Source organism: Anguilla anguilla, chromosome 11 (assembly GCF_013347855.1).
Source record: "Anguilla anguilla isolate fAngAng1 chromosome 11, fAngAng1.pri, whole genome shotgun sequence".
Taxonomy (NCBI): domain Eukaryota; kingdom Metazoa; phylum Chordata; class Actinopteri; order Anguilliformes; family Anguillidae; genus Anguilla; species Anguilla anguilla.
This window is the reverse complement of record NC_049211.1, coordinates 6,746,367-6,771,400: the sequence shown is the minus strand read 5'-3', so window position 1 is coordinate 6,771,400 and position 25,034 is coordinate 6,746,367. Positions and strand designations below refer to the sequence as shown.

Here is a 25,034-nt window from a genome sequence, read left to right as displayed (position 1 = left end):
AGCGGAGTGAGAAAGCGGAGTGAGAGAGAGCAGGAAGCAGAGAGAGAGAGTGAGGGATCAGTGTTGCCTTGGAAACTGAGGAGCTGTAAGAAAAGAAAAAAAAACTCACTGGTGGGCAATGGGGGCTACTCCACCTGATGCACACACCCTCAATTATTTACTGCATTCATTTGCAAACGCGCCAGGTGGGGCTGTGTGTGTGTGTGGGTGTGTGTGTGTGTGCGCGCCCGTGCATGTGTGTGTGTGTGTGCGCAACTGTGTGTGTGTGTGTGTATGTGTGTGCGCCCGTGCATGCGTGTGTGTGTGTGCAACTGTGTGTGTGTGTGTGTATGTGTGTGCGACTGTGTGTGTGTGTGTATCTATGTGTGTGCATGTGTACGTGTGTGTGTGTATGTGTGTGTGTGCGACTGTGTGTGTGCGTGTGTGTGCGCGCGTGCGCATTTGTGCATGAGTGTGTGTATGTATGTGTGTTTGGGTGTGTGTGCGTGCATATGTGTGTGTATGTGTGCGTGTGTGTGTGCTTGCTGCTTGCTTGGGTGTGTGGTGTGCTATTTCTATCTGTAAATTGGGAAAAGGCTAGGAGCCGGATTTGTTGCTTGTGGAGTTTGCATATTTGTTATTTCTGTCACTCCTGTTCTGAGAAGGTTGGACTACAGGGTTTCAGAATGAGAAATGTGGTTGAAAATGAGGGAAGGAGCGAGGGAGTAGGTGAGAGAGAGAGAGAGAGAGAGAGCAAGAGAGAGAGAAAGAAATATGAAGAGAGTGAATGTTGTATATTGAATATTGTTCGATTTCCTTGTTAATTGACTTCATTTTCGTCCATTTGCATTTTGCTTTAACCGTTCTGTTTCATTCTCACTCATCCTCCTGTCTCTCTCTCTCTGCTTTCTCTGTGGGATGCCGTTGGTCTGGAGAACAGCCAATAGGACGTCTTCCCTTCCCATCCAACCAGGGTCCTCACCCCCTCTTTTCTCCAATGTGTTCTTTTAGGGGAGGCAGAAACCCCCCCCCCCCCCTCCCCCTCTCCCCTCCTTGCTCACAAAACCGATCAAAAATGTATGCCCATATATGGAATTCCTTCTCTCCTGAACTGACCTCTGATTCGTGATTGCGCGAGCAGGTGAGCTTGTCACTTTGGGCATAACGGCGGTCGGAGAGCTAGGTCCCCCAACTCAATGCATGAAGAAACACGTAGGGTACCGCACTGCGCCTTCTCTTCGACATGCTTGCCTCCTAATTAAACAAAAACGGTTGAGACGCATTAAAAATGTTTTACATTTTTGGAGAACAGAAAGTACCGACACCTGCAAGCCCCTCACCCCACCCGCCCCCCCCCCCCCCCACCTCACTGGCCCACGTACTGCAGCCGTTGTGCTGGGCTCTGTCTGTCTGTCTGTCTTTCCATCTGCATGCAAAGTAAAGGGTTCAGTGTTACAGAGTTCATATGTTCCCTGTTGGACTCGTATGCACTCTGTTAAGAGTTGAATTAACACTGAACAGTTCACTGTGTGTCCGTCTGTCTGTCTGTCTGTCTGTTGGTGTCTGACTATTCAGTAAGAGCTGACGCTGCAATGAGGAGAGTGTAGAATGTCTAATGTACTGGAACGGCCCCCCCCATCCCAAACCCCCCCCCCCCCCATTCTCTGCTTGGGGCAAACGCACTCAGTGACTCTCTCAGTGCTTTAATTACATCTCGAGCGATGGGCGGGGGAGTCACACACACGGCCAGGCGGCGGGGGGAGTCGCTCGCTCCGTCGCCGTTTCCGAGGGGGGGGGGGGGGCAGGGCGGGAGACCGCGCGGGTAAGAGCGGCCGTCGGCGCTAACTGAACCCTGTCTGGCGCGGGCCGGGGCGGAGACGGTGAAGGAGGAGACGCGTGGCGTGGGGCATCATGGCGTGGGCTGGGGCGGAGGAGGTGAAGGAGGAGGCGCGGGGCGTGGGGCATCATGGCGTGGGCTGGGGCGGAGGAGGTGAAGGAGGAGGCGCGGGGCGTGGGGCATCATGGTGTGGGCGGGGGCGGAGGAGGTGAAGGAGGAGGCACGGGGCGTGGCGTGTCCTGGTGCGGGCCGGGGCGGAGGAGGTGAAGGAGGAGGCGCGGGGCGTCGTGGCGTGGGCCGGGGCGGAGGAGGTGAAGGAGGAGACGTGGGGTGTGGGGAGTCGTGGTGTGGGCTGGGGCGGAGGAGGTGAAGGAGGAGGCACGGGGCGGGGGGCATCGTGGCGTGGGCCGGGGCGGAGGAGGTAAAGGAGGAGACGCGGGGCGGGGCGTGTCCTGGCGTGGGCCGGGGCAGAGGAGGTGAAGGAGGAGACGCGGGGCGTGGCGTGTCATGGCGTGGGCCGGCTCTCAAGCCTCTCCTGGGTCGAGTCGCTGTCTAAACGCTCTCCTCCGCCTCCGTGTCTCTCCTCCGCCTCCGTGTCTCTCCCGCTGCTGCTGGGGGGGGGGGGGGGGCTCTCCGCCTTGTCTGGCGGTAATTGGGCCATGTGGCCGTGCGGCTCGTTTAGGAAATACAGATTCTGGGGGGTTAAGGTGACTAAAACCAGCTCCCGGTTACTGAAGTTCTGTGCAGGAAGCAAATTATCGAAGCTGAGGATTTGGGGGGGGTGGGGGGAGTGCACTGATTGGGGGGGGGCTACATATTGCAGACTACATGCTATCATGAATGCATTGTCCCATTTTTTTTTGGCTTTGTTTGGCACCTTCCCCCCAGAAGGATGCCGCCCCAGGTGACCGCCTGTATTGCCTGCGCCTAGAACCGCTCCTGAGTCTCTGTCCTCAGCTGGTCCCCATTACTTTTCACACCGCAGTCCTAGCCCTGCTGCACCACTCTTCATGTGCAGCTGCCGTAGGCTGAGTACAGGAGCTTGCTTCACCAGAGTGTGTGTGTGTATGATGTGTGTGCGTGTGTGGCGTGTGTGTGTGTGGTGTGTGTGTGTATGCGATAGACACCCGCAATCTGTGTGTATGAGTGTGCGTGTGTGTATCTGTGTGTATGAGCGTGCGGGTGTCTATCTGTGTGTATGAGTGTGTGTGTGTATCTGTGTGTATGAGTGTGCGGGTGTCTATCTGTGTGTATGAGTGTGTGTGTGTACTGTATATCTGTGTGTGTGTGATGCTATGCTGTACTGTCAGGGCACCAGAGAACCAATCAGGTTTTTATTTTGCATGCATCTCAGTCCTCTGCCACCGCAGCGCTGTAAAAAGGCTTCATTTGAAGTCCCAAGTCAAACAATCATTTAGCTAATTGGAGCAGTCTTCTGAGTTAATCATTCAATTACCATTTAATCAGGTGCGTGAGGAGAATCAAAGCATGATGTTTTATTCATCGACACATGACATGTCAGTCTCAGTGTAGGGTATGAGGTTATACGGGAATAAATTGAAATGTCCGCCAAGACCACGTAAAATATTTGTTAGGAGGTGAGCAATGTGATTTCTCTGCTGTTGAGAAAAATTTTAGATTTTAAAGATTTTAAAGCAAAAAAAAAAAAAAGTAATCTGTTTGCAGCAAGGACATGTAAATGAAATAAATTCTGTTAAGTCCAGTGGTCCAGGTATGATTGTTTGACCCTTTAAGGCACGAGATAACAAAAATGAAACAACATGAAACAACATGAAATGAAACAAGCAAACACTCACGCGCTGGTTGACAGCACATTTCGCTGAGGGGCAAAAGCAGCCATTTTGACCCTTTCAAGCATTGCTTTTTTTGTAATGTTTTTTCAAAATTTTCTGTCAGTGTTTTAGGACGCCTCTGCTTTCAATTACCAGTAGGCCTATCTGTTGTTACATCAGCATTAGAATGTTCAGTTAGGAACATTCTAAATATCACTCAGTGATCTCAGTGATCGGAGTGTTAACCGATATAATGTCATTGCCCGTGCTGGTGGAGATTCAGCAGTGCCCTAGACCTGCATGCGGTGTGGGGTTGTCCCGTTGTTTATTTGCTCCTGACCACTCCAGTGCTGATTGGAGCATCACCCAGAGAGGGAGGGTTTCAGTGGGCATCTTTCCTCTGTGCCATCAGCATTTCAGCATTTCCTTTTTTTTTGCCATCTGCTCCACGTGTACAGCGTTACACAATCTCTCAAACAGGAGAATGCTGGACTGACGTACTGCACAGTTTTATTTGGGTGTTCCAAACTGTCAGTAAGACACTGTAAAAATAAATAAATAAATAAATAAATACATGCAGGATAAAATTGAGAATACTTGTTGGACTCATCTGACTTCTATTTGGTTTCTTGACTAGTGAAACACTGAGGAATAACATCTTTGTACAGAGCACTAATATTGATGTAAATATGTTTCAATTTTCAATTTTCAGCTTTGTCCTCTGAAGACCATCGTGGTCCCAGTCAGTATCAATCGCTATTGGTTTCTCTCGGCAAACAAATTCATTTCAATTAAAATCGCCATCGCTGGGGGGGGGGGGGGGTGGTGATTGATTGCGTTGCTTTTCTTTCCAGTGCCTCCTCTCCACCATTAATCATCCAGAAAACCCCCACCCCACCCCACCCCCCCACATGATCCTCTCCTCACCTGCCTGTCAGCCGAAATCCCACCACAGGCAGCCCTGTACCGGGCTTCTCCCAGCAGCCCTTGCTGTCCTGGGATCATCAGCATCCTTAAATCACTTCCTGTCTCTGTGCATGACACACATCTATTTCTGTAGGTTTTACAGACAGTTGCCATTGGCAGCCCTAGCCCAGTTGTTACCCTTTAAGGTGTGAGACTGCATACGTGTGGTTAGAATGTTCTGAACTGAACATTCTAATGCTGATGTCACAATCGCTGCTGGTGACTGAGAGCAGTGGAGTTCTAGAACACTGACTTAGATTTTTTTTTTTTTTTTTATCTACTCTTCAATGGGTGAAAGGCAGCTATCTTTTTATTCAGTGAGGTGGTGGACACGTGCAGCAATATCATTGGCTGACGTTGGTCTGTTTTGGTAATGGGGAAATAGCCTCCCTGAACGCCCGGTTGATCATCGAGATGCTAATTTCTAATCCATTGATCCCTGTGGATGGCCGGCTGTATAAGATGTGGTCACGGTGTCTGTGGTACGATGCACATCCATTCAAGCACCTAAATGGAGGCACACAGTCCTGCATGAGGGTCAGTGATCGACTCGCTTAGTCTGACTGAAGCCCTGACCTGGCACTAATGAGACAAGCGTATGTGTGTAAAGGACAAGGTGAATAACATCACCACAAAAGAAAAAAACACTTGTCTTTACGTGTTTTAGTCTTGTAACGAGACATAGTCTTTTTTTTCTCTCAAGTAGAAAACATTTGTTTTATGTTACTGTTTGCTTGACACGTGGTACAACTGATAAAGATTTGGAGGGGCTAAACCTTTTCTGCAAATCTACCTTCCTCTTTGCATGTGGGGAAGAAAATGTAAAAATATATCCTGTGCCTCACCTGCCGGAGCAGCCACTTGTCCTGTCAGCGGCCGTGAACGAGGAACGATGAGCCAGGAACTCTGGGAATGCAAACAGGAAAGCTGTGATTTTCCCTGTCGTCTTTCCCAGCGGATAACTGTGGATAGAAGGGGTGTAAGAGAGGAACGGACGAGGGAGCAGAACAGCCTCCACGTTTAGATTCCGACGGTGGAAAAAAGGTGGGGGCTTCGATCACATGACCACGCGTACGGGCCGGGCCGACCGCCACGCCTTCAGCTTGACGCCCCGCTGCGTCTGCAGTGACCGGTAGAGCAGCCCGCGGCTAGCTCATGAATATTAATATCACAGCACCTCCGCCCCCTTCATCGTCGTTGATGCAGTGCATCACCGTGCCCCTGTAAATATTACTGCACATCTCTCTGCTCCAGACTGCCTGTTTCTCCAGCTAGGCTAACTGAAAAACCTCTGACTGTAACCTGCCCAACTCATTTCATCATTTTCTATGTAGGTTCCCTTATTACTGTGTTGTTACTGTTCATTTTATCTTAACTACTACACCAGGCCAGGAGGATGGGCTCCCCCTCTATAGCCAGGGTTCCTTTCAACATTTTGTCGCGTCGGGGAGATTTTCTTCCCACCGTTTGAGTGTGTTTTTTTTTTGTTTTGTTTGTTTTTGCCTCATTGTTCAATTTTTGGAGGCTCCGGCCTGGCTTATTGCCCAATTTTCTTTTGTAGTAACCCCCTGTAAGGCATTTTTTGTTACAGGGTCTCTGTAAAAAAAACGCTAAAACAAATAAAGTTGCGTTGAGTTTGAAAGCGGATTGGCTCCTCGGCCGCGCGGTTAAGTGTGAAGGAATGCGGCGTTCGTTAGCGCTGCAGCCAGCCGGGAACGCGGAGTTACGGAGTCGAGCGATGATCACATTTGGTGATTATCCTTTTCAAACGGGTGGGTTAGACGCAGAGCGTAAAGGCAGCCATGTTTTTTTCCCCTGTGGGCTGGCGTACGTGCATGTGCGTCTCTGCGGGGACTCCTGCGGGGTTCAAAAAAAACAGCCGCTGTGAAAAAAAAAACTCCATCCCCCATAATGCCCCGCTCTGAAGCTCTGCCGAGCGAGCGGCAGGTCGAAACAAAGACGTTTGGGAGCGCTCGGCTCTCCCCTTTCCTGTGTTTTAAGAGGCGGAGATGGCGTATCCGGCGCTCGGGGGGGGGGGGGGGCGCGGCGGAGAAGCCCGACGCACAGACAGGAAAGACGGCGATGGCGGTGGCAGGGAGGTCGTTCAGAGGTCAGCCGCCCGGCGGCGGAAGACGTCCGGAGCGGAAGACGCGTGTGAAGGTTTCCCGCGGTGACAGATCCTAAACATAGCCGCGGCGCCCGTAGCTTGGCTTGAGATAGCGCTGCGCGCGGAAGGCCTGAAAAAAGAAATCGCCTTTCATCTCCTCGGGAGTGCTGACTCCTTTTGTCTTGGTTTTCCTCTGCTGCAAGTCTGAAAAAGTAAAAAAATAAATAATAAGAGGGTGGGGGTGGGGAGTGGTGGGGGCGTGATGGTCTGTTTCTGGGATGATTCCGGAAGCCTGGGAGGGTAACTGAGCCGGTCCGGTCGTGTCACGGGGATCGGTGACAGGAGGGGCCTGGGGACATTTTGTTTTAAAAAATGAAGACGGGGCCCGAGGTTTGGTCTTAATGGATGTCAACGGGACACGGGATTTGCGCAGGGCCCAGATGGGGAGTGTAATTGGAACGGACCGGATTGGTTGGCAGGGAAGGCCAATTTACCGCAGAGCAAGCCCCAGATCAGGGCTGAGGCCTAGCTATATAAAGCCATCGTTACCTGGTACGGGTAGGGTTTTAGAGCTTAGTCTGAATTCGGCACGCACGTGGACTCCTACACAAAGTTTGCTGTCTGCCCGATTTTCCCATTCTCTGTATTATCTTGAAATTGCCTAAAAAATGTATCTCAATAATTCATGAATCATTCATCTCAAGTCATGAATCTAAAAAAAAAAAAAGTATAAAATTATGCGTTAGGTGTGATTTCTCTCTTTCATGCACTGTGGTGGATGTTCCCAGACCTTCCGCCCCTTTTTCCAGCCCAATGGGGCTGAGGACTGTGAGCCCTTGTGAGATCTCCGTTCGTCGCTTCCTGTAGCGTTTTGAAGAAAAACAGCGAAGCTAATAAGCCGTTCCAGATTTCCTAGCCGTGTGCAGAGCTTCCAGTGTTACCTGAGAGCGCAGTCACTGTGCGGCCGCAGGCTTATGCAAGCAGCCTTCCTGTCAGTTTTGTGTTGTTTTTTTTGGAGAGCGGTTGTTCAGTGATTTTTAAAAATATTTTTTAATTTTTTTGCCTGTTCCCGTTTTAAAAAGGGGTTGCTGAGTGTGTGCAGAGGTGCATGCTCTTGCATACATGACGCCCCTCACCAGCATATTTTCTACAACAACAGGATCTGCCCCCAGCGCTCTGTCCTTGTGGGGGGGGGGGTAGGGGGGGTTGAGGAGTATCTTCCCCCAGCGTTCTGTTTTTGGGGCAGATACTGGTGGGGCAGGGGGGGGGGATGTGAGCGGAGCAGAGCAGTATCAGGTTTCTCCAGGAAGAGGGCCGGTCGGATGAAAGGGGAAGAGCGGTATCGATCGGTTAGCGAGGGGGGGGTCTCACTCGCTGTGTGTGTGGTGCGGAGCTGGTGAGAATGGCAATGAGGGGGGGTTTAAGACCCCCCCACCAACACCTAACACACACACACACACACACACCTGCACTCACCCCACGCACACACACATGCGCACACATACTCACACACGGAAATGCACTCACTCCACACACACATGCGTGTGCACACACACATACACACACACATGCACCCTCCCTCTTCTGCATTGTGTATTTGTGGATGCAAATAGTCAGAGAACAGGCAGGCAGCCTGGGGTGAAAGGGACAGCTGGCCTTTGGGGGTACAGAGCCCACACATTCACACAGCGCTCTCTCTCTCTCTCCCTCTCCCTCTCCCTCTCCCTCTCCCTCTCCCTCTCCCTCTCCCTCTCCCTCTCCCTCTCCCTCTCCCTCTCCCTCTCCCTCTCCCTCTCCCTCTCTCTCTCTCTCTCTCTCTCTCTCTCTCTCTCTCTCTCTCTCTCTCTCTCTCTCTCTCTCTCTCTCTCTCTCTCTCTCTCTCTCTCTCTCTCTCTCTCTCTCTCTCTCTCTCTCTCTCTCTCTCTCTCTCTCTCTCTCTCTCTCTCTCTCTGACACACGCGTGCGTGCGTGCGTACGCTGGTCTGATGACATTGCCCTGACCACGCCGCACATACACAAACCGCCACCTACACACTCCCACAGAATCACACTTGGAGAACTGCAGAAATAACTTGCGTATGGGAAAATGGTGATGAAATGATTATTTGTGCCTTTTTTATTTAAGGAGGGGAAAAGTGAGCATCCACCCTTCACCAACTGCCTCTGGAGTCAGCCTCTTAATTTTGATGAGATCTCCTGCACTCTCTCTCTCTCTCTCTCCCTTTTATTTTTGTATATGCATACACCCTAACAACATTTTGTTGAATGGTACTACCTTTTTCTTTTCAGTTATTTTATGATTCAGTATATCACGCACATTTGCCGATACTAGGCTTGAGTTTGGCGTGCCTGTAAATGTTTATAATGTTCGGTGTAGCTTTCCGTGATACAGTTACTTTTGGAATGCAGGCAGATTTAGGACTTGCCGCATACACCTTACCTCGGTTCATATGGGGGAATTTCAAATTCACAGTCATGCGTTGAAATGCTATATGTTTCGGCTGCTGACTTGGAACAGAGTACGAAGTTGTTTTCTTTTTCTTTTTACACATTCACAGCATGTAGACATACATTACATTACATTCATTTGGCAGACGCTTTTATCCAAAGCGACATACAAAAGTGCATTTTCATGATCGTAGACAACTGCTGAACACGGGTTCAGTAAGGTACAACACTTATTTTGTACAGCTATTTCTAGCCGAGAACAATGAACACTATCCTGGTCTAACATCTGCAAAGCCAACTAGGCAGAAGAATAAGCTACAGTATTAGGACAAATACAATTTACCAAGAAGTGCAGGGATGGGGCAACATGTAACAAGTGACAGGAAAAAAGGGGTTTTTTTTTTCTTCTTCTTTTTTCTTCTCTAATGTTCTCTAATGTTCTTCTACATGCAATAGACACACATTTGTGTGTGTGTGTGTGTGTGTGTACACAGAGAGGATAGTACCCTTCCCCTCTGTGTACACACACACACACACAAACGTGTGTGTGTAGCATGTAGTAGAACATTATGTATGCCTACATGCTGTGTCTATTTGACAAAAAAAAAAAAGTTTTTTTTTTTTTTTTTTTTTTAATCAAAAACTTCAATCAGTCAATCAGATATGCGGAGGATCTTGGACGTGGCGCTGCTGGGAAGAGCCTCCTGACGCGTTGTCAGGGTGACCTGACAGGGCGGGGCAGTGTTCTGAGAGACTGGCTGCGCCGGGCGCTTCGTTTCGGTCCAGCGCCGGCCCGGTGACGGGAGTGGTTGCCGTGGCGCGAGCGGCTCCCTGGAGGGCGGCCCGCTGTCCCCTCTCCTCCTCCTCCTCCTCCTCTTCCTCCTCCTCCGGTGTGGCGTGACGCCGACGCCCTCGCCCTCGGGCACCTGTCGAGCCGCTCCCCCGGGGAGGGACGAGCGCGTGTCTACGGACAGAGTCTTTTACTTCCCAAAAAAAATTTAAAGAAACTTCTCTAAAAGGACAGGAAGATGGAGGGCGGAGCACATCAAAATGGCCGACTGCGGCGTCGGGGGCCGTCGTGTTTAAAAATGATTGAATGACTAAATACGTTCATCCATCCATCCGCTATCTAACCCTCTTATTCCTGGGCAGGGTTGCGGGGAGGCTGGAGCATATCCCAGCATGCACTGGACGAGAGGGCAGGAATACACCCTGGACAGTTCGCCAGTCTATCGCAGGGCACACACACCATTCACTCACACACTCATACCTATGGGGACATTAGAGTCTCCAACTAACCTAAACTGCATGTCTTTGGGCTGTGAAGGGAACACCGGAGTACCCAGAGGTGGAGTGTAGCTCAGAATTTCGGGACCCCCTCTTTTAATAAAACCAATTAATATTATTATTTTATTTATTTATTTTTGCTGTGAAACCCACACGGAAACAGGGAGAACATGCAAACTCGGCACAGAAATGGCCAGGCCAGGGTTCAAACCCAGGACCTAGAATACTTTCCCCAGAATACCCTGAATAGTTCATTCTTTTCAAACGTCTCTTTGTGTTTAACATCTGCATGTTTTAGAAAGACACAGTCAGGGGGAAAATTGCCTCTACATCAAAACCCAACCGAAGCACACAGTCCTAAACGCAGAGGTTTAAACTGGACTTCGTATTGAGATTGATTTTGGCGAAACAAATTAAAATTGATGTAGCTGAATAATAAACTTGAGGGAAATGTTGCTATTCCCATATAGATCCCATCGGCTATTGGCAGCATGTGGAGAAAATGAAACCATGCTGTATAATATATATAGATTAAGCCATACGCGTTATTGATAACTTCTCGGTTGCATCCAAGTTTTCTCGCGTCCCCTGGTCCCCTCTGTCCGCCCGGCGTGAAGGCGGGGGCGAGCGCGCAGGGGCGTGACCGACGCGCTGAGCTGCGCCGCCCCAGGGGACCGAGCGGCCGGGGCGGCTCGCTAATTGAAACGTGTCGGCGGCTCATTGACGTCTCGGCTCCGGTTTCGGGGCAATTTCAAACCGCGAAGCTGATTGCAGGTCTCACGTCACACAGAAGAAGAAAAAATCGATAGGAGCCGGGAGATCAGGGATTTATTCTTTCCACACGGATTGTTAACCCTTTCTGTAGCGCCGGAGTTTGGTTCGCGATAAGAGAAGAGAAGCAGAAGGGTGCTGGAGAGGACGATCCGTATTGTTAGGGATCGCTTGGTTTAGGGGTTTCAAATTCAAATGCGGTCCCTGTTTGGACAAGCAATGCGAAGTTAACGATCTACAATCTTCTCTTTTTTGTAGACCGTTGTATGGGTTATCGTGGATAGGATTGATTCGACAGCCCTTTATTACACGTTATGAACAAATCAGTTTTATTTTTCATGCCAGGAAAGCCACCACCACCACCATCAAAAAAATGTGAATGTATAACCTAAGTTTTTCTAAGATAGAAAACTAGAAAACAATCCCAGGTTATAAGCTTTTTAACATGAGCATCTTTATCGCATCAAAGGTCTTCTATTGGCAGGCACTATAGGACGCTGATACTAACTATGGCCTAGAACTGTATAGTTTCAGCAGTTGCAGATAAATATGCAATCTCATGTTACCGCCTATGAAAATAAAACATGTTTTCTCACATTTACAGTCGCGTCGGTCTGAGGTTTGCACGCGCATCTAGCTGGTATTTAATACGCGAGGGGGATTGCTTGATTATCTTATGGTTTTACGCAGGAAAAAAAATCACGCAGCATTTTATTCCTCTAATAAAATGTTGATCTATTTTATTTCTTCAGTCAACAGTAGTGTTTACAGTTTCGATCTTTTAGCACCTGCAGTAGATATATGCAGGCTCAAAACGTGGACTCGGTGTGCAATGTGAGAATCATATTGGCATATGTAATAGCAATTAGCCAAACCGTTAAGAATAATTGTTCTTTTGGGGCCCACACACATTCAATTTTGACAAAAGTTGACTCCACGGGAACTGCCGTCCAATGGATGCAGATGCCGTAAAATGGATTGCTGAAGAGATAAGAAATAATCTATGTTGCTATCACTGCCTTGCACGAGCGTGATAGGAAATCTGCGCCAATAACTCCCAGAAACTCCGAAAGGCAGGCAATCTATTTTTTTTTTACACATATTATTAACAGCAAACGGATAGCGATGGCGCGAGCGGGAAATAAAGCCGGGAGCACAGCGTGGCTTATTTATAGGCCTACCTTGCAGTCACTGGGTATGGTGGCTTAGTTAGACTTTACTATACTTCAAGAATGACTTTTGTCTGTTTTCGCGGTATATATAAAAAAGGTGTCAAGTTCTTTGTTTTACGCTGTTACGTTTAAGTAACGGAGTGGCCTCTGTTTATTCAGTTAGAGAACTGGCATGCAGACTCATAAGTGAAAAGTATTCTTCAGGTTTGTTGACCCCCTGGCTCTGAGCGGTGGACTGTAGACTGTCTGCTACAGGCGCCTGAAGGCTGGAGCCAGAACAGAGAGGGGAGGGGGGGTGAGGGTGAGTGTGTGCGCTTGTGTGAGTTTGTGGTGGTAGTCGGGGGTGGGGGGCGACGCGGTTTGGGTAGAGGACCGGCGGCGGGGAGGGGGGGGGGGGGGTCGGGTGTCGTGTGTTCGATCCCCTCGGTCGGCGTTGACAGCTACAGACGCTGGTCTAAAACGAGCATCCTCTTGGGCCGGCTGCCTGTCCGTCCGGCGGGGGGGGGCGGGGGGAAATAAATCCCATGTGGAAGAACCGCCGTCGAGGATCAGAGACAGCCGCCTGACCCCTCAGATCCGCCGAGCGAGGCGAAGGGCGCCGGCACGACAGCATAAACCCGCTGAGCCTCGCGGGGGTTTAAAGTTACAGCGTCTGCTCGCCGGCCAAGCTCTGAAACTAGAACTCGCCGTCGCCGCTACCGCCATCTGACACTTGGCAACAGTGTAGTTTTTAAAAATGGTTTGAAGCCGTTTTTCGCGTAGCACAACTATGATTTTTTAATTCGTATATTTTTTGGGGGGGTCATTTTATGAACACAATAGCCTATTTTAGATCTTATGTGTGGCCTAAAAAGTGGTATTGGTCAATCAGATATGTAATCTAAATGCATATAAACTGTTTTTAAAATAAGACTAGGAAGGTCGCTGGGATATTAATTCCCAAACCAGCAAGAGGCCTTAAAGAACTACACAAAAAAATAGAACTATATTAATTACTATTGTACGTATAGACCCTACTTACATGGTGTCCACGTAAAATTATTAAAACGAACAGGCAAAATTCAAATGCTTCACTACAGTGAATTACTCCCGCCGTGCGTCTGACCAAGTAGTGGCGTGTATTGCGAAATAGATGGAAGGAGAGACGCTACATTTTGTTCCCCCCAATATGGGTAGGGTGGACCAAGCCTATATATTTCGCCGCTCGTGTCTGAAATGCTGGCTCCAAGCGCTAGGGGTGGGCTCTCGCCCTCTGATGGTTTTCCAGCGAGTATTTGTCAGGTCAGACTGTGCACCGCCCGGCGGTCTCCGCCGCTCTCCCCGGGTTATTTATTACCTCTCTCCCCCGCCGGCAGCGCTGCGGCTCCGGGGCCGTTGCCAACAACGTAGCGGAGGCGGAGGGGGAACGGCGAAGGGGGTCCGCGACGGTCGACGGAAATGAAACAAAAAAAATATCGTTCTGTTGTGATATTTTACTCTGAGAAAAACTGGATTCGTGTCAACATGAAGTGGGGAAAACATAATATAATTAGAGATTAGAAGAATACGTGTTGTAAAAGTACTGTTTTAACATTTGTCAGTCTCTTTAACAGTCTCATTGCTGTAAAATAAGCTGGTGGAGGCTTACAGTCTATTTGAAAAAAAAATGATTGCAGTGGTATCAGGATATATATTGCTTGAGAGGGAGAACATTTTTAACTTGAACATTGGTATTAATATACTGATACATATATTTCCTGTTACTATCCTTTACTGTTTGATTAGGGCATCAGATCTTGCCCCATAAAATGGATTAATTGTCTTCTGGTTTTTTTAAAAAAGCTGCTTTGGGGTTACCTGAGATACACATTTCTTGCTTTAGACCACAAGTCCCTGAAAACACCTACACCAACCATTGTAAAGCTGGAAGGTCATCAGAAACTTTTTTTGGCTGTCTAGGCCAACTGAACACACACACACACGTGAACACACGCACAAAGTTGAAAAGTAACAAATAAAAAATTATATATATGTGTGTGTGCGCATAAATCTAGAAAGTGTACTGTCCCTTTAAGTACGTGACTGGAGGCGGTGATACAGCTCCAGCTCCTTTCGGACGTCCGCTATCGGGAGAGAGAGGCCGGGAGGCGTGTCCGTGCCGAGCGTGAGGGGCGGCCCGTCGCGCCGGGAAGCCGGGCCTGGACGGCGCCGGCTCGGTGTTTGGCCCACGGAGAGAAGAGGGGGGGCTTTTACCTCCGGCTCCTCCGAGACTGAGCGAGAATTAAAAAAATAAAAATAAAAGCGCGAGCCCCAGCCGCTCCCGCCCTCTCTCTCTCTCCGACGGCACCGCCTCCCGACCTCTTCGTGCGGATGCCAAGCTGTTGAGAGAGTCCGGAGAGTTCCGGAGACTTCCAGGGAACCCCTCCTGGGCCGCGGGGCGCCCCTGGAGTCCCCTGTCTGGAACGTATGAATCACGGGCTGCGCTCGTGTGCCGAGGGGGAGGGGGGGGGGGGGGGGTGGGGGGGGTGGGGGGGAGTGGGCGTGCGGGGCCAGGGTATCCCCTCCCTCCCTGAGATCTTATCAAGCGTTTGCGGCTCCGTGAACTTATAATGAATTTTTTTTGTATGTTTTTGTCCTTAAAGTGCGCGGCGGTGCCGTTTCAACGCCTCCTCCAGTTTCCAGACAGGACCGAGGCACGTTACCGTACGCATGCGCTGCGTTTCTGAGAGGGTTTTTTTTTTTTTTTTTTTTTTTTTAAGAATTCAGAATCTTAGATTTATTTAGAAAGATAAAGAAGTGAGGAGCACATATTTCTTCCAACTGAAGCTTCGGGCTTATTTCTCTAGTTCCTTCAAGGATAAGCTCCTTCTGCCGGTAAGACGTGTGCTCCTCGTGGAGGACTCCGTGAATGTGTGTAATCGCAGCGCAAAGGGTTTCCACGGCCTGCTTCAGCAGAGCCCCGTGAGCCAGCACTTTTCACTGGTAGATCCTAAAGCAGGCTACAGCTATACCGCAGCTGCCCAGGCTGCAGAAACACCCGCTTTGCTTCTCCCATTGCGGAGACCCAGTGCCGTGTATGTTTTCCACCGACGATGATGATGATGATGATGATGAAGACGAAGAGGCATAGATCGGGAGATCTTTAACAGAACTGCCTCTCGTCTAATCACCGGGAGTCTCACATGCCAGATCTCAGATTTAACACCGAGTTCTGTCAACTTAAAATGTGAGCGAATTTCGCATACTATGGTAGAGCGCTACTCTGTAAATGGTCTTTCGCACCGTTATCGAGGGCCGCTCCAACCCCCGCGCTCATTAACGATCCCCTGGCACTCGCGTACAGCGGACGCTAACGGGCTCCCTGGCGTTTTGGCCAACGTGCACAAAATGGCGGTCTCAGTTCTGCCTCTGCAATCCCCTGCCGGCGTTACTGAATCTCTCCTTCCCCTTTCACTGGGAAGTGCCGTATAACGAGATGAAAAGCACGAGATGATATGATTAATAAGCCGATGTGGATGATTCTTCTTCTGCTTCTTCTACCTCTAGCAGTAGTAGTCGTATTATTAAGCAGAAATATTGAGGTGTTCATCGTTGTTGGGGGTTTTTCTGTCGCAGACGGTCCCAGCCACCTGAGCTGTTCAGCTTCCTCTTTCTTTTTTACTGCTGCCAAACAAATTCATATTTTTTTTGCTTCTGCAGAAAAATCCCAGCTCCGCGTTGACTGACACTTCAGAAATGGCACTAATGCCTGAACAATCAGGTCTGGTTCGCACGTAGATTCAGTGGCGATGATGCTTCGCCCCTCTTTGCTCTAACCCTTCCCCCCCCCCCCCTTTCCTATGGCCCCCCCTACAGAGGATCATGGTTGGGGGGCGGGGGGGGGGGGTACTCAGGGTCAGAAACAGGGTTTACCCCTGCTCTGAATTGGTTGTTTCATGTGTTCTTGAGGTGATCTGGGTGGTTTGTGTCCGCTTGGAGAATTGGAGAATCGGTACAACCCCTGCTGAAGGAAGCTCAAAGTATCTTTACACAGCATGGCTGCACATTGCCAAATCCTCAATTCACCAAGCGGACATCTGATTTCCTGGCAGAGTTTCTGTGGGGCCTTTCAAGATATTCAGTTCAACATCAACAAAAAAAAACCCCAAGATGTTGAAGGTCTGCTGGTAAATATGAGTAAATACAGCTTGGGTATATCTTGAATCAGGTGAAACCACAAAACATGATCTTGTTTTAAATGCCATGCTTGTTTCCAACTCTTGTTCCTGTACATTTGGATTGACTTACAGTAATTACCTATTTTTAAAAAAAATGCTGATTCCCCGAGTTTCAATTAGGTTGTTGCCTACTTAACAATTAGTATATTTATGTTTACATAGCATTTCCTGTACAGCAGTATGGGTTGATACAGCAGTGCTCTGCTCAAGTATTGAACCTACATCTTCTGAACATCTGAACCACTGCTGCACATGCCTGTCTATGTATACATACAAATTAATATATATGTGTACACAATTTCATAATACCGAGATTACAGCACAACTGACATTTCAGAAGTCAGAATTTTTATACACGGATGCATTTCTTGGATGACCAAATTGTCTAGGCTCATTGACCCATTATGTTGATTCTAGAGGGTGGAGTTTCTCGTGCGTATGTATACTTATGCCTGGCTACAGGAATCACTATGTGATGAGTTTGGAATACGACCAGGTTGGGAATCAACTAATTAGATTCTCCTTTCAGGTGAAACTCCCAAAATCTGTGCTGCTGAATTTATGTCCTCAGTCTCCACCTGATATGTCAGGTCAGTTTTGTCATCAGGTTGTCGCCTCATTTGTCATTGAGTTTCACAATATTTTCAGGATTGGATGTTCTCAGCCCCGGGCTGCCCAATCCTATTCTTGGAGATCCACCATCCTGTAGGTTTTCACTCCAACCCTAACAAAGCCACACCACATTCAACAGCTAGAGCAGGGCTGCCCATCCCTGTTCCTGGAAATCTACCTTCCTGTAGGTTTTCACTCCAATCCAAATGAGGCACACCACATTCAACAGCTGGAACACAGCTGCCCAGCCCTATGTCTGGAGATCTGCTGTCCATAAGGTTTTCATTTCAAACCTAATCTGGTTCACCTGAATTGGCTAATTAGCAGCTCAGTGACGGTAGATCTCTAGCTGCTGAATGAGGTGTGGTTTGTTAGGGTTGGAGTGAAAACCTACAGGATGGTAGCTCTCCAGGAACAGGGTTGGGCAGCCCTGCTCTAGCTGTTGAATTAGGTGTGGTTTGTTAGGGTTGGAGTGAAAACCTACAGGATGGTAGATCTCCAGGAACAGGGTTGGGCAGCCCTGCTCTAGCTGTTGAATTAGGTGTGGTTTGTTAGGGTTGGAGTGAAAACCTACAGGACGCTACAGATTTCCAGGAACAGAGTTGGGCAGCCCTGGTTTAAGCCTTTAGAGACCCTTGACCCTCGTTTATAAAATGAAAATAAAATACTAGTTAATTCAAACAAACTGAGCATCATTGGAAACCTGCACAGTGAAACACACTGTTTTTTCTTGGTCCAACTGAGTGGTATCTTAGTTTATAACATAACAGAAGCTTTTATAAGGGAGTCTGCCATCAGTTAGTCTCAGCTGAAAATGGTTCAAAATGCCCTCTGTGATTCAGCCACTTCGCCTGTTCATTCCCAATGAAAGCTTTTTACCATGGTCCAATAAAAAAAAAAACTGATTAGTAATTAATGTTGCATTATTTATTGGTCGCTTGACTGTGGCCATAAGAAGCCATTAGAAGGACAAAATAAGAAAATACTGAAGTGGACTGTTTTTACGGGAATAACAGAGATTAATTTGCTATGTCAAAGGGTTAAATAGGGCCTAGTAAGAGAAGCAGATCTGGGGGCAACTGTAAATGATAGTAGATTTTACCTCAGTTATTAAATTTGTGCCATAATTATTTTCTTGCAAATGAGTTGGAAAACTCCGCGTGTGAGAAAAGGTGAAGACACAAACACATTCTGAAAGTGTTGCTGGTTGCTTATTGGGGAACTGAAATTAAATCTTTACATTGTCGTGCAAGTTTATTGAACAACGGCGTATAGATCTTTAAAAAATGTGATTTAGCACAATCAAAGCAAGTTGTATAAAATCTTGCATAAATCAATACCATGATAAATTGTGTCAAACAAATGCCATAGGGAAGGGGATGAACTCAACAGCACTAGTTAGTGCCAGTACATCCCTCACATAGTCACTGTGCACCTGTAGTCAGAATGAACTGAAGCTCAATAAAAAAAATATATACTATAGCGCTTGGAGAGAGAAGAGTGTGGAGTCATAAGACCTCATTCCCGTCTGTCCTCTGTTCATTTTTAAAAATAGGATTGTGATTTCTGACACGGTGAAAAACCCTGAGCCCTGTTTCAGGAAACAGGATTACTGAGTTAGCTGGATAACCCAGAAACCCTCCCAAATCTGAACATGGGCTGAAGTTAAAAATTAAAAAAAAAAAAAAGCTGTTCTGGGTTTTTACTCAGTGCAGTTGTCCAGTTAACTCAGTAATCCTGCTTCACGAAATGCCCCCCTGGACACTGTACTCTCTTGGATAGGCAGGAATGAGGTTTGAGCATGACTGTAAACACACACGCCAGAACAGACGGGAATAGAGACAGTCAGTCAAGGCCCCAGAAATTGCTCTATAACCCCCCCCCCCCCCCCCCCCCCTTCCACCCATAAGGCGCCACTACTGGCCCAAGTCCTTCCATTTCCTGCCCACTGTTAATAGCCAGCACATGCTTTTGGTGGTAAGTAAATGGCTCTGTAGCTGGGGAGTTTTTAGCAGGGGGGGGGGAGAGTTACTCAGAGCTAGGTTGTTGTTGGCTTCCATATTTTCCCATGTAAGTAATGCCAAATATTAATGCCTGCTCTCATAAATCCATTAAATATGCTACACTTTATGACGAGCAAACATTATCATTTGGGGTCTACTAAGTACAGTTCGTGACCTACTTCTCTTATGATTATTTTACTGGCCGGGGCATATTGTCAGAGAAATAAACACGGATTGACTGTAAGGAGAGGAACGAAACTTATTTTGGGTCCGTGCTGAGTTACTTTAGATCAGAGCTGCCCCGACCCTGTTCCTGGAGATCCACCGTCCTGTAGGTTCTCACCCCAACCCTAACAAAACCTACACCGCATTCAACAGCTAGAGATCTCCTTGAGCTGCTAATTAGTAGAAGCAGGTGTGTCGAATTAGGGCTGAAATTAAAACCTTACTGGACGGTAGACCTCCAGGACCAGGGTTGGGCAGCCCCGCTCAAAATTTACGGTAGATGGTGATTGATCCTTGCATATGTCAGGTTCATGAACAGTCAAAATGTGCCAGGTGCACCGACCAGCCCTCCTTAGTGAACGTAAATCAGACCAAAGTGCCAATTCCATATTTGGGATGCATTAGTAGGGGTAAACTTTTTATATATAGAACAGCCGCGTGGCCATAAATGTTCATATCGTTGGGCCTGTATAGAACTAGGTGAGCAAGAAGCAACTAGGTGGCCATTCAAAATTGGTGTGGGTGTGGTGGTTCGGCCAAGATAAATGAGTGGGACAGAAGTTTGTTTAGGTGAATGGGACATGCCCTGGCCCACCCATGTCTATGCTAGTGATATAGATCTGAACTGAAGCAGACGGGCTGTGAAATTGACAAATAAAATGTCAGAATGTTTGTGTTTAACAGTATCACCGCCAAATATTAGCTCTTTGTTTAGTAAAATAAGGATTTAAGTGCTAGTAAATTCCGAAATCAAAAATGTATGGCTAGTGGGGGAAAAAAGTCAATTAAAATAAAACGGTCGTAGATAATATCAATTTAATTACAATTAGGAGGTTTTAAATGTTAAGGAACGACACATTTTCTACCAGCTTGATTTGAGATCAAGTAGGTCCGTGAGTCGATGCTATGAAACGTGGGCGCCCGTCGTGATCCCCCTTTGCTATTTTCGCGCTTGCCGAGCCTCCGCTGTTTAAACGGGCCAAGTTTGAGAAGCGGCGAAGAGTGCAAATCTTGTTTGGTCTAGATCTCTGAACTAAAGCGTGACTTTAGAGGGATATACAAAAAAAAAAAAAAAAAACAAGCCTCTAAAAACGTTCCACAAGTTCCAGACATTTACTTCATTCGAACACTTAAAATAAGGAACGCAAAGGGGCTCGCGGAGTTATACCCCCGTGTTGGATAGTGACAAATCTTAGATAGTATAGATTATGTCTGTGTATAATGCTCTTTATGTCGATGCATAGAGTCCATTGCTCAGGTGTTGTTCTGTGCAACCTATATTAAAGTAGATAAATTACATTATTATGAGAGTCTTAACGAGTCGCTGGGTGAACGGCAGTGCACTTGTTTCTGGGTCATAAAGAAAGCAAAATACTAAAAGTAACGAAGAATAAATAAATCCGCTTAACATAAAAAAAATACATAAGACATAGCACTGGGTCGACGTAGAATCAAAACATTTCAACACAATGTCCACTTCTGTGATCGCTTCAGGATGTCAGGTATTAGCCTTACGAGTCCGATTAGATGTGGTGGGCAGGAGCGCGGCGAAACCCGTCACGAGAGTGGAGCTGTGAGCCCAGCGAACAGCAAGGCTACTGAAAGCTGGGAACCGGGGAATGACAGTCTGTGGGTGAACTTAAACGGACCGCTGCCGTCGGAGAGCGACACGAGAGCCCTGCGTAAGACAAACTGGCGCGTCTCGAAGTCCGGGACTAACCAACTCCGAAAACAGGACATACAAGTTGGGTCGGACGAGCTGCTAATCACTTGTTACCAGCGATACGCTTTTAGCAACATGCCCGCTATCAAAAAGGAGAGACTGGATGGGGACGACATGGCATTGGCCGCCTTCAATCAGCCGGAGTACCTGGCCCCTTTAAATGCCACCACTATCCCCGTGGTGACCCCTCATCCGCCGGCGTACGATCACATTTTCGCCCATCACCGCGCGTACTTGGGACTGCACGACGGCGCGCTGCATCACCAGCACCTCCACCAGCACGCCGAAGACTTGATGCTGGAGAGGTTCTCCTCCGTACCCGACTTTCAGCCGCTGTTCGACAAGGGGGAGCCCTGCATCGAGGTGGAATGCGGAGAGAACAAGGCGTTTCTGTACATTAATAAACTTTGCCAGGGCAGCAAAGGACCGTCGATCAAACACCGGGGCGAGTGGCTCACTCCCAACGAGTTCCAGTTTGTCAGTGGAAGGGAGACTGCCAAGGACTGGAAACGTAGCATCAGGCACAAAGGTAAGCTGCAGTCTTCAATACGTTTGATTCTAATCGCACTGTCGTGAAGTTTAAGTAAACGCAGGTTGATATATATATATATATATTTTTAACCTTATTTTATTGTCACTGCTTGTGTAGCCTATCACGCGCTTCCTCCGCCGCTCTGCGTTTTTTGGAATTAAAGGGTTACAACAACGCCACAGCAGCTACGGCGCCTAGTTTACCGAAATGGGAGTTAGAAAGAAGGGGGGAAAGCGCACACATTTGGCTGTACATTTTACAGCTATACGTGAAGCAAACGGGGCTTCAGGAGTCATATACTCGGAATAGGGTGATATGCCTGGATGTATACGGTTTTTTGTGATTTGGCATGTGCGTTTTTCCTGATCTAGCCTGCCACTGCTCCATTTGGACAACAACCCCCGGTTTACAACCCGGAATTCCTAACACAAACAGTCAGTCAATCGGAAGGCAGCGCAGAGTAGGAATTAAGATAAATTGTAGCTAATTAATTCAAATGATTCTTTATCTGCTATCGCCGTTATCGACGCCTGCTGCTTCTCGAAACTGTTGAACTCGCTCAAGTGTCACGGATCCTGGTACTGTGTATTTATTTACACTCAGCCACGTAACAATTCCAACGCTGCATAGGAGGACGCGGCATATGGTAGGCTACTAACGTTTTTGAAATATTTTATCTGAAATGTTACGCTGTGAAACCAATAGTAGTTGGACAATTTGTGCCAATAAATAAATAAATAAATAAATACCACTACTACCACTTTAGCAAACACCACTTTACCAAATCACCACATTAAATGGAAATGCGGAAACATGTTTTGATTTTCGGCACCCTTCTTTGACATTAAGTGAAACAAAAATTTGGGTTTGTGTTTGGAGTCCGTACGCGTCGCTAATAGCCTACACGTAGCCCACTACAACAAAAATGTGTGCGCGCGAGGCGGCTTTGATCCACCCCCCTCAAGTTATTTACACTGAACAAACTTGAACATGTGAAAATATGGACGTGTAGACCGATTTAAAGCCTTTCAGGGGGAAAACAATGTTGAAAAGTGGCTTCATAGCCATGGCTGCCTATTTATATTTGGTAACAAATTATCTATTCGCCGGACCGTAGTGACAGCGCGTGATACGGGGACCCTCGCCGTCAAGGCGTGCTAATATGTGTCAGGTTATGTTGGGAGGGGGGTTGAGTGACGAATATAGCGTCTAATAGCAGTAAGTTGAACATCGTTATTGCATGTAGTAGCATATTGTGTCTGAGCTTGCTTCGTTTTTCTTAAATCTTACGTAATATTTTTTGAAAGTCACGACACAGTAACGTGTCCACTGTTAGTTAACCTCGAATCCAATAGGGAACAGAGAGGACCATGGGAACTCTGTGAGATTTGATTTATCGCTGAACATTTTACTGTGAACGTAAACACAAGGAGTCGTGCAGGTGAAGGATTTCTAAGTATATTGGCTATTAGTAATATTTCATCGTTACTTTGGAATCCAAAAGTGAGGAGCAGTGATTTTTTTTACATTATTCAATAAAGTGTAGTGTAGCAAAACGAATATACTTGATTTTTTTTTTGCTTCACCCAAACAATTAATCTATCATGCTAAAACATTTATGAGTCAGTATTTTCATGGTTAAAGCCATTGCTTTAAATTCACTTTATTGAATATGTTTACTGGCAACTTGCCGTTCATAATGTAATTATGCTCTTTCTTTTCTCTCTCTCTCTCTTCCTCTTCTCCCTCTTTCTCTCTCTCTCCACCTCCCTCTCTCTCCCTCAATCTGTCTGTCTGTCTCACTCTCTCTCTCTCTCCTGCTCTCTCGCAGGGAAAAGTCTGAAGACCCTTATGTCCAAAGGCATTTTACAGGTACATCCTCCAATCTGTGATTGCCCTGGGTGTCGAATTTCCTCACCAGTGGTAAGATTACAGTTCAGATGAGTGTTTTAGTGCTTTAAAAAAAAAAAAATTACATTGTAACACATTCATTTATTTTATTTGGACAAAATGTGTAAATTTGACTTTTTTTGGGTTGTGGGTTTTTTATGATTTTTATTTTCTTCGGTTGCATGTGCCATAGCAGCGTGATTCTGGTTTGACCATTGCAGGAGACAGAAAGAACAGGCCAGGCATTCTTTGTGTATGTAGAACCTTGCCTCTCCCGAGCGAGTTTGTGAAATGTGCTCTGTATTTGAAAGCTGGAGTGAAACAAGGAGATGTTGCTCTGCTTGGTGTTATTTTTGTCTCAGGGAAAGTGATGTAGGACCGGCGTAGGGATGTAATGTTTGTAATGGAAGAGGGCACGTGTCTGTGTGTGTATGTTTGCGCGCGCACGCGTGTGCATACAAGCGTGTCTCTGTCCGTGTGTCAGCAGATGTGTGCATGGGAGAGAATGTGTGTGTGTGTGCGCGTGTGTGCGTGCATGTGTTTGAGTGTGTGTGTGTGTGTGAGCACATTCGAGTTTCTGAAAGGGTGGCGAACAGTCAGCAGTACGATGGTCAGGTTGTTTGGCGTTACAGTAAAACACCCGCTCTGCTCCCTGGCTGACCTCTGACCTCTGAGCTGAGTTTGCTCTGTGGATCGGCAGAGGGGGTTGTGGGGTTTGTAGTGCTCTTCTCCGCTTTGAGGGGAAGACTGGGAAAGAGGAACCTAAACTAGCCTCTATTAATCACATTAACAGTTTGATAGGATGCTTTTCAAAATGAAGACTGGAAGACAGAACAGGCCAAACTAATGTTTGGAATGGTGGTTCTGTGTGTTGTCACCAGTTTCTCGGGTATCTTGGTTTTTTTGGACTGAAAACTTCCATAACATCGGTTGATATTATGAAGCGTGCTGTTTAAAAATTTTCTTTTTGCTTTTCCTTTTTTTTAATTGGATGTCGGATGGGTGACGGGGAGGAGACGGCCGGGTTTCCGTTAGCAACGGCACGTGCCGCAGTGTTGTGGTTCCTCTAGAACCTGTCGACGCACGTAAGGAAAATAGTAATTCGGAGCTAACCCCATGGTATTGGAGTTAAGGTATCCGAAACGTAAAGCTCAAAACATCCCGGTTTCTCTGCAGAGTTTACTCATAGCAGAGATAGATCGGTCGGTTTCACGCCTCTGCTTCTTCCCCAAGTTCGTCCGCTTCCGTATTAACCAGCAAAATCAATATTAAATCGGCAGCCTTGTGAATGGTATCAGCATCGCTTCTCCGGGTAAAAAAAACAAAAAAAAATTTCTGAAAGAGTTGTTTTTGCTTGGAGCTGACTTGGAAGCGAAAAGCCATGAAATAGTCCCAGCGCTGTCAGGCGGAGCGGTGCCTGGTCGCGGTGCGCGATGCAGCGGTATCCGCTGGCGTGTCGCCGGGGGTTACCGGCATTGCCGTTCATTTACCCA

General features: G+C 47.5%; 1 protein-coding gene across 1 annotated transcript in view; it reads left to right on the top strand.

Annotated features, from left to right (window-relative positions):
- LOC118207962 overlaps window positions 1–25,034 on the top strand; it is a 77,230-nt gene that overhangs the window by 19,084 nt on the left and 33,112 nt on the right. Inside the window, exons 3-4 of the mRNA XM_035382185.1 lie at window positions 20,891–21,648; window positions 23,483–23,523. Coding sequence (XP_035238076.1) covers window positions 20,891–21,648; window positions 23,483–23,523 — 799 coding nt within the window. The remainder of the gene's footprint in view (window positions 1–20,890; window positions 21,649–23,482; window positions 23,524–25,034) is intronic.